The sequence below is a fragment of the Ipomoea nil genome, unplaced genomic scaffold (genome assembly GCF_001879475.1).
Source record: "Ipomoea nil cultivar Tokyo-kokei standard unplaced genomic scaffold, Asagao_1.1 scaffold2144, whole genome shotgun sequence".
NCBI classification, from domain to species: Eukaryota; Viridiplantae; Streptophyta; class Magnoliopsida; order Solanales; family Convolvulaceae; genus Ipomoea; species Ipomoea nil.
The window spans coordinates 5,668,970-5,679,208 of NW_017618572.1; the positions used below are offsets into that span (position 1 = coordinate 5,668,970).

At 28.0% G+C, this 10,239-nt stretch overlaps 1 protein-coding gene across 2 annotated transcripts; it reads right to left on the reverse strand.

Annotated features, from left to right (window-relative positions):
• Positions 1-2,522: 2,522 nt before the first annotated feature.
• Positions 2,523-5,989, reverse strand: LOC109148809 (protein NRT1/ PTR FAMILY 5.10-like). 2 transcript variants are annotated; one of them, XM_019296547.1, is made up of 4 exons: positions 5,758-5,987; positions 5,453-5,670; positions 3,974-4,518; positions 2,523-3,394 (listed from the first exon to the last, which is right to left on the reverse strand). In XM_019296547.1, the coding sequence occupies exons 1-4, from the start codon at positions 5,903-5,905 to the stop codon at positions 2,578-2,580; spliced, it is 1,728 nt and encodes a 575-aa protein (XP_019152092.1). In that variant the 5' UTR covers positions 5,906-5,987; the 3' UTR covers positions 2,523-2,577. The 2 variants fall into 2 exon arrangements, with proteins under 2 accessions (XP_019152092.1, XP_019152093.1); XM_019296548.1 differs by having other exon boundaries at positions 2,560-3,394; positions 5,497-5,670; positions 5,758-5,989.
• Positions 5,990-10,239: the final 4,250 nt, after the last annotated feature.

Here is a 10,239-nt window from a genome sequence, read left to right on the forward strand (position 1 = left end):
TAGTGCATCCAAATAAAGGCATCATTTAACTGATGATTTCTTTCTTATCTCACATTAAAGGTTCAATACTGCAGATATATATAAAGTATTAGTAATGACATTGGTACTGCTAAATGTGTATATAACTAATTATTTATTGATTTAGGATCAAAGAGTGCCCTATATGATCTTAGAGCTCAAATTTTACTTCCAGATATATTAGTTATATTCTATAATATAATAATATTTTTGGTAACATTATTGTTTGCAAATTCTACAGAAAAGACATTAATTAATTAGGTAATAACATAATAGCATAATTGGTAATATTATGTATGGTATTACCGTGTAGAATTTTTGGATGTTTATCACCAACTAATTTAATACAACTTATTTTGTAAGCAAATATAAAGTAGAAATCAACTAAAATCTTGGGAATATTGTTTCCATATTCAATGCTCTCACATAACATAATATCCTATATAACAAATTTAAACAATTTATAATATAACCAATTCATCATATATATATATATATATATATGTGTGTGTGTGTGTGTGTGTGTGTGTGTGTGTTACAACCTCACGGTCAAATCTATACTATAATTAAAAACAAAATCCTATTTATTTGATTTCATGTCCAAACAATAGTAAATAGTAGATGTAAATTAAAAAAAAAAATGAAAAAAGGAACATAAATATTTCACAATAATATTCTACATCATAAATAAAAAATGGAATGGAAATTAGGTAAATTAGAAAAAAAAATGAATATTAATAATTTACTGAAAATTAAAAATGAAAAAAAGGAATTGAAGTTAGGTTAATTGGAGAAAATTAAAAATGAAAAAAAAGGAATTGAAGTTAGGTTAATTGGAAAAGGAAATGAATATTAATAATTGACTGAAAATAAAAATGATCCATAATTGACTAAAATGAAAAAGGAAATGGTCAGATCATTGCATTTTAATTTTTGACAATAATATTATACAGTATAATACATCAAATCACAATTATGTCATAAATCTTTCACAATTTTAAATAATGAAATGAAAATTAAAAATAGAACGAAAATATTTTAATAATAATATTCTACATCATCAAGTAAAAGTAAATTAAAAATAAAAAGGAAATATTTACATAATAATATTCTACATCATCAATAGTAAATGCATATTTTAAACAATAGTAAAAGTAAATTAAAAATGAAACAAAAATTAAAAATAAAACCGGAATATTTCAATAATAATATTCTACATCATCAATTAAAAATGGAAGGAAAATTATGTAAAAATATCACTGCATCTGATATTCTAATTGACTAATTGAATGAAAATAAAATAAAATAAAAAGAATAATTGGCTGAAAATGAATATGACATTACAAATTGACTGAAAATATAAAAAGAAATGAATACTAATAGTTGACTGCAAATAAAAAATAATCCATAATTGATTAATATGAAAAAAAAATAAATGGTTGATCATTGCATTTTAATTAAAAATGGAACGGAAACTAAAATTTGACGGAAATATTTCAATAATATTTCTACATCATAAATAGTAAATGCATATTTTAAACAATATTAAAGATAAATTAAAAATGGAACGTAAATATTTCAATAATAATATTATACATCATCAATTAAAAATTGAACGAAAATTAGGTAAAAATAACACTACATATGATATTCTAATTGACTAAAAATATAAAAGAATAATTTGCTGAAAATGAATTTGATATTACTACTTGACTTAAAATATAAAAGGATCGCTAATTGACTAATACTCTACCATTATATATTTTCACCCGAGTCACCTATCCTGATGGACTGAAGGTGTTAGCTCCATACAATGATGAACAGGATTGCGTTGCTACAACCAATGTCATCTACAAACAGATTTCAATAATGTGTAAATACAATCGTTGATATTATGTTTTTTTAAATGACAAAATTGCTATATATCTATACAAATATATATATATATATATATATATATATATATATATATATATATATATATATATATATATATATATATATATATATTCCATACAAATGAATTAAGATAGCAATTCATTCCTATAACTGAGTTGCTAGACAACGAACATATTTGTCTAATTTATAAAAAAAAATACTAAACAATGATAAATAAAATCTCCAAAGTTACAGCATCGCATGTGTACATCTACACATTAACTATTAATTTGAGCAATTATTTGCTCAAATTCAAACAATGATAACATCAAAACACATAAATAAACAATTATTTGCTCAAATTCAAACAATGATAACATCAAAACACATAAATAATCCAAAACTTATCTTCAATTGCACTGTATAATATTTGATATTCTAATTTAAATAATTATATATCAATCCAAATATTTTTAATATATTATAACAAATCCATCCCGTGCATCGCACGGGCGAAAATACTAGTTAACTAAAAACTTGAATTGAAACAAAATTAGTTCATAAGCTAGTTTGAAATAACACTCCCTAGTATACTGTAATATACATTAATTTTTTTTAAAAAAAAGTACTGTAATATACATATTTATTCCTAATCAACATAAATGATCAATCCAATGCATTTCAAGCAACATTTGCCTTATTGTAGATGTACAATCTTGAGAAGTACAAGTATGCAACGAATGCTACCATACTAAGTCCTGCAACAAGCCAATAGAAGTAGTCGAGATGCCCCCGGTTCAAGTTATCTGAGAACCAACTGTCTTGCCCATCTCCACCAGTGGCATGGTCAATAATAGAAATCAGAAAGCTGCTTAAGAAGCTCCCAATGCCAAAGATACTGAGGTACAAAGAAAGGCCTACGCTTTTCAACTCGCTAGGCATTTGATCATAGAAGAACTCTTGCAGACCGACCATGCTGAATGCTTCAGAAATGCCAACCAATATATACTGTGGTATTAACCAGAATACGTGAATGGGAAGTGTTACCTCTGGCGAGTCAACCAGCCCGTAGTCTAAAGCAGTTTGAAGACGTTTCTTCTCAACTACAGCTGCAATCACCATGGCCAGTATAGAAAAAACTAATCCCGTTCCAATTCTTTGAAGCATTGTTATCCCTGAGGGTCTCCGGGTTATTGCTCGAGTAATAGGAACCAAAATACGGTCGTATATAGGCATAACGACAAGAATTGAAAAGCAGATGATACATTGTAATGAGGCAGCTGGTACTTCAAGAATTGAACCAATAGATCTATCCATTGTAGCTCCTTGCTTGGTGAACAAAGTAGATGTCTGTGCAAACACTAGAGCATATCCCAAACATGTCACCCATATTGGAACCAGTCTGAGAATTGCCTTTGCCTCATTAACCTCATCAATTGTACAAGTTTTCCTATCTTCCTTTGAACCATCGGGAGCAAGCAGTGCTTTGTTAAGGAACCTGTGATTAACAAAGTTTAATGATGGGTGAATAAGACATTGGCCCTGTTTGGTAAAATAGTTAGTCTAACAGCCAATTTTGGCTTATTTGACCACTATCAGCTGTTTGACTTGGTTAAATAATCAATATGAGTGTTTGATTAATTAGCTTTTTGTAACAACTTATTGCTCCAAAATGCTAAAATTCAAAAAGCTGCTCAAAGTAGTTTTTTCGATTAGCATGTTGAGAAAATCATTTTGTATGTAATCAGCTATCAGCTATCAGCTAACAGTTAATTTACCAAACACTTTTCAACAATCAACTAATGTTATCAACTAGTCAAACCCACTAATCCAATCAGCTAACAGCCATTTACCAAACAACCCCATTATTATTGCATTGAGAAAAGAAACTTTGAGTTAAGGCTTAAAAAAGTCTATGAAGCACAAAAGCAGGCTTAAAGTCTTGACAAGAGAAGGAAGTATTTGAGATTAACAAATGCATTTGGACACCTTGCAAAATCCATCCTAGCCTGTTGCTTAAAGCATTGGAAAATGACAAAGCTATTCATCAATTATGGAGTTAAAAAGGTTTACTTACATGAATTGTTGAGATCCTTTATTTGGTAGAATGCCTTGAACCTCTAGCTCCATTGATATTTCTGCTGTGCTAGTTTTGTGATTCTTAGCAGCATAAATAAACACACGTCCAATTCTCACAAATGGATTTCTATTATCATTGTCTTTTTGAAACCGGTAGGTGATTGTCCCAAATAAGAAAACAATAAGTGCAATACCCATAATAACACAAGGTATTCCAAACCCAAGACCCCAACTAAGGTAGTCCTGTACATAGGTCAAAACCAAGAGTGCCACAAAAATTCCAAAGTTCATCCCAAAATACCACCAGTTGAAGAACGAGCTTTTGGCTTTATTCTCTTGTGGGTCTTGTGTATCAAATTGGTCGGCTCCAAAAGCTTGCACACAAGGTTTGTGCCCACCTTGAGCTAGTCCCACGAGATACAGAGAAAAGAAAAAGAAGATAATTTCAAACTGTGGAGGAGAACATGTGTCATTATTTGTAGCATCTTGGCAGTTTGACGACTTGGAATGAAGTACGGCTGATAGGGTTAGGAAGCCCAAGCCCTGCAGTGCAAAGAATCCTAGATAAAGATTCACAAAAGGTTACCAGAGATGAAACAGAAAAGTATTAAATGAAGCTATGTTTCCCACATTCAGGTAATCAGGATGACAGGGTGATATAATATTCAGGGTGCATTATCATTCTTCTTCTTCTTCTGATTCTCTTTTAGTATCAATTTGATCTTTGAAGTTGTACTAGCAGTTCGATCATGTGAATTACAAGTTTCTGTTTCTGCCCATCCTCTCACAGGCTCACAGCAAAATGATTAGTTATATGCTTCCTTCTTCAAGAGCAACCCAGTGTTCAAAATATAAGCAAGTACTAAGTCAACACATGGGCAAACCACACTAAAAAGATTGGAACCAATTAATTAACTAGCCTAATGTTGCAGAAGGTGTTAGGTGCTAGTTGGCTCTTAGGCAGCTGTCTAATTTATAAATTTAAAAAAAAAACTTAAACTTTCCGCTCAAAATGACGTCGTTTTGAGCGGAAAAATCAATTTTAAAAAAATGGTTCCGGCTGAGTTAGCCGACTAGCAACCGCCTACGCCCTTTTTCGCCTCTGCCTAGGGGAACCTAGTGTCTAGGCCGATATTTACAATACTGAGCCTAAATTATAAACCTATATAATTCTATCTTATTTTTACAATGTAGGACTCTTAACGGAAAGAAGAATCAATATCAAATTGAAGAGCAGAAAGGAAGCTATGAGATATCAATGGTACAATAATTTCCTCATCAACACTAATTAAAAAGAAACATTAATTTTTGAAATTTCATATGCCATTTTTACCGGCAATAATTGGCTAATTTATTTGATGGCATTTTTTCTTGTCTTTTTTTTTGGGCGTTTATTTCGGTGACATTTATTCTTTAAAAAAGCTGGATTTAAACCATAAAATCGATGGCTACAAGTTAATAAGAGCAGTGAACTAACCAGGATATATAGCACAGAGGCAGATATTATGGTCCGGTATCTACCCAGAAAAGAGTCGGCCACAAATGCTCCCAATAGCGGCAAAAGCGACGCCGTTCCCGTCCAAGCATTCACATTCTCCGCCGCCGTCGCCGTGGACTGGCCGAGCGGCCCAGTCAGGTAGCTTATCAGGTTCAAACCTATCCCATAGTACGCAAATCTCTCCGCCATCTCCACGCCTAATACCACCCAAAATCATGTTCATGTTCATCAAAGCAAGAACAAAAAGAAAGTCAATGAAAAATTAAACAGAGTTGGGGTTTGACCTATGATGAAATAAGCTGATCTCCAGCGACCCGATCTGGATCGGATGGCAGGTCGGCCCTTGTAATCGACGGAACCATCAACGGAATCGTGTTGCAGAAATTGGGTTTCGGCGTCTGGAAGGTCCATTGTTGCTCCGGTGATGGCCATAGCCCATAGAGACGAGACCGCCACCACGCCCCTGCGGCACAAATCCACGATAACGGGGGATTGGTCTTCATAAATAAACAACATATAATGAAAAAGAGGTAATCTTCGTCAGCAAACGTCATTATCATTTGGAGATTGGTCCACCACCCACCCACTCCTCACTCCTCAGCAACGCAGCAACAATTAAGAGCATCCACATTAGTGGGGGAGATTTGAGAGATAAGGTAAGAGTAATTAGGAAAGATAAGTGGGAGAGGAGAGAAAAAAAGAAAAAAAAAAACCAAAACAGAAATTGAAAAAAAAAATTAATAAAAACCACGCGCTACACGGGCGCGTGTAGCCATTGGCAACGCGCACAGCCAGTGTTGTTTATTATTTTTTTTATTTTTTTTTTGACACTATCTTTGTACTAATATTTTCACCCGTGCGAGAAATTATTGTAATATATTAAGAATATTTAAATCGATATATAATGGGGGATTGATCTTCATAAATAAACAACATCTATATATATATATATATATATATATATATATATAAGTAAAATCCTCCTATTTCATTTTCCCGCCTAAACTTTTGTAGTCAAATTAATTAAATATTTTATATTTTATTAGTCAAATACTTAATAAAGCTTATTTGGTAAGCAAATGAAAAATGAAAATTTAGTAATATCAATATTATGAATTAATTAGGAATAAGATTAATTAGAAATATTAATATAATGAATTGATTAGGGCAATACCTTAAATAAATAAATACACTTTCTTTTTGAAAATTTTTACAAATTTATAATTCTCATATTTTTCACTTATAAATACAATGAGTTTGATGACTACAAAAATTATAAGTCTTCATTTTATATTGCATCCTTTTTTTCCCACTAGGTCTTCAGCCTTGATCATTCAATTTAGCTGCGTTTCGAAATTAACGATACGTTTTTCATGGTTGTGTTGTCCAAATTTAATACTTTTTTCAGCGAAAAGCTATTCATATCATATGCTTAGATTATGATTTATTCTGAATATTTCTACGGTTACTCCAAGTCCATTTCATATATTATTTTTTTGCTTCTATTGAAGTTTCATTATTATTGATGAAAGGCAGCCTCATGTGAATCTCGCTTTGAGTGGTGCCTACTCCTGCCCGTTTAAAGGGATGCTGAGTGCTGACTCCTCTAATCTCTCTCTTCATTTTTTTTTGCTATATTGTCATTGGTCAAGAATTTAAAGTGCCACACAACAACAATGTGTGACTCATGGGTGATTGGAGAATGGGGAGTGGTTAAGTGTTTCTGTTGTAATATACACGACAAGATATAGCAGGAATCGCCTTTAATACATCAATTGGCTATTATTATATTCTTCTTAGTTCTTTGTGTTGATTATTGAAGTAATCGGACTTCTGAATTCTGAATTGTTAAGTTGTTTTATTCTCATGGTGTCGGTTTTGACAGTTATAAAGTCCATGCTCAATTCCTCATTGTATAGGTCAAAAGTGTATTTATTTTTTGGATAATTATGGGATCGCCATAATTACTTCGTAATAATAATAATAATAATAATAATAATAATTATTATTATTATTATTATTATTATTATTATTATTATTAATATTATTATTATTATTATTATTGTTCAAATATAATATTAAAAAAAACTAATTTTAATTTGTAATCTATATTCTATATTAATTTATATTTATATTCTATATTAATTAATAAAATTAAAACAAATCATCCTTTACAAGTTTTCGCTTAAACAATTAATAATAATATGAAAAAATGAAAAAGAATGGAAGAAACTAAGGAAGTCGTATGCCTAAACAATTAATAATAATATTGGGAAGAAAATTAATAATAATATAGAAATATGAAAAATAATGGAAGGAAATATTAGTCATGTGAATGTTTTCTACACTCTGAAAAATGGAAAAGAATCAATAAGCAGTATAAGGAAAATAATCATTAAGATATTTTACTATTAATCTTTTACGGAAGATTTTGCGTAAAAAATAGAATAAAATTGGTTATTAATAATTTAGCCTTATTTTACTATTAATGTTTAAGAAAAATTCTGCGTAAAAAAATGTAATAGAATCGGTTATTAATAATTTAGCTTTATTTTACTATATTAATCTTTAAGAAAAAATTCTGCGTAAAAAATGTAATAGAATCGGTTATTAATAATTTAACTTTATTTTACTAATTAATCTGGAAGATTTTGTTAAAAAATAAAATAGAATTAATTATTAATAATTTAAATTAAAATTAAAGTACATATATTTTATTATCCATAATACAATTTTACTTATTATTTTACAAAATCTTCAAATAATAATTGATAATATTATTGTTCAATTATAATAAAAACTTTAATTCTAATTGGTAATATATATTCTATATTAATTAATAAAAACAATATCCTCCTTTATAAATTCCCGCCTAAACAATTAATAATAATCTATATCTATATCTATATCTATATATCTATATATCTATATATCTATATATATTTATTCTATATATATATATATATATATATATATATATATATATATATATATATATATATATATATATATATATATATATATATATATATATATATATATATATATATATATATATATATATATAAAAGTAAAATCCTCCTAACAATTTTTCCCCCCAAAACTTTTGTAGTAAAACTTATTTGGTAAGTAAATGTCAAATGGAAATTAAATTAAATAAATAATAATAATAATAATAATAATAATTTTATTACCTTAAATAAATAAATTATTATACTTTCCTTTTGAATTAGTATTTTCTACCTATAAATACAATGGCTTCTTCAATCAAAGAATCTCAGACTCATCTCTCTGCTTTCTTTTTGTATGAATTTTTTACATTTTTCTAACTATATTATCACGTACTTCAATATGTTTTGCAGTTTATGAACCATATTGGTTTAGGTTTTATGGAAGATTGTAGAGATGCGATCGAGGATGATAAAGACGATAATTTTGATGATTTTGTAAGATTTTCTGAAACTTAGAGTTAGTATGCTAATTTCGAGATTTGTACATGCCATTCAAGTTTCTATGTTTTTTTTAACAAGCATAGTTCATTTTACAGCATTTTTTTTATAATTAATATATATATATATATATATATATATATATATATATATATATATATATATATATATATATCTTCGTAGTATAATATAATATAATAATAATAATAATGTTATTAACTTAAATAAATAAATAAATTATTATTCTTTCCTTTTAAATTAGTATTTTCTACCTATAAATATAAATTAGTATTTTCTACCTTAAATAAATAAATTATTTTGCCTAATTTATATTATATTCTTTAAGCTACAATTTTTACATGATATCTTCCGTAGCCCATTTTATTATATTGAGCCTTGGTACACAAGTCCAAATCAAATATATGTATGTACACGCATAACAATAATCCTAATCTATAAATTTTCCCTCAAAACTTAGAGGCATTTATGTAATATCATCCATTATTTATATATAGATATTATTATATGCCATTATATTCAAATCAAATTATAGTAATTTTATATTCATCTCCATTTATATTAGATATATTCCTATTTCTGTGTATTATAGGACTTAATATATTAGGCATAATCAGACTCAAATCAAATCAAATTATAGTAATTTTATATTCATCTCCATTTACATCCTAATAGTATTCCACTATTCCTATTTTCGTGTATTATAGGACTTTAGACATGCCTAATTTAAATTGTGGGGACAACTCAAAAGAGTGCGGATCGTAAATATATGTGTATTAATTTTTTTTTTCATGTTTATATTCACTACCATTATATTTTTAAGATTCATATATATATATATATATATATATATATATATATATATATATATATATATATATATATATATATTAATACTGTATTTTTTTTCCTGAATAATTTTAGGCTTAGTTTGTTGATGTGAATAACATTGTTGACATTGTTCAATCTCTGTGAATAAGGATTATTCCTTTGTTGTGTAGTACCATACAGAATTTACTATACAATCATGTAAATGAAAATTAAAAGTTTCATATTTAGTTCTTATTAATATACATGCAATTGCATATATTGAAAAAGTAGTATATAAATTTAATAAAGTATATTTTATTGGTAGTTTTATTTTTAAAAAATTGCAATATTTTGCAACTATTTCAGGTAAGCACTTTAGCAAGTTGTTTGTATATTATATTTATTAATTACTTTATTTTTTTTTATTTTGTGAATATATTTCATGCATGAAAATTGAATTGTAGATGTATCATATCCAATTCTTTATCA

Coding starts and splice junctions, on each gene's coding strand:
- LOC109148809 (XM_019296547.1), bottom strand. CDS start 5,905: ATGGCCATCACCGGAGCAACAATGGACCTTCCAGACGCCGAAACCCAA. Junction 5,671..5,757: donor ATCAGCTTATTTCATCATAG/GTCAAACCCCAA, acceptor GGGTGGTATTAG/GCGTGGAGATGGCGGAGAGA. Junction 4,519..5,452: donor CCTCTGTGCTATATATCCTG/GTTAGTTCACTG, acceptor TTTGCACTGCAG/GGCTTGGGCTTCCTAACCCT.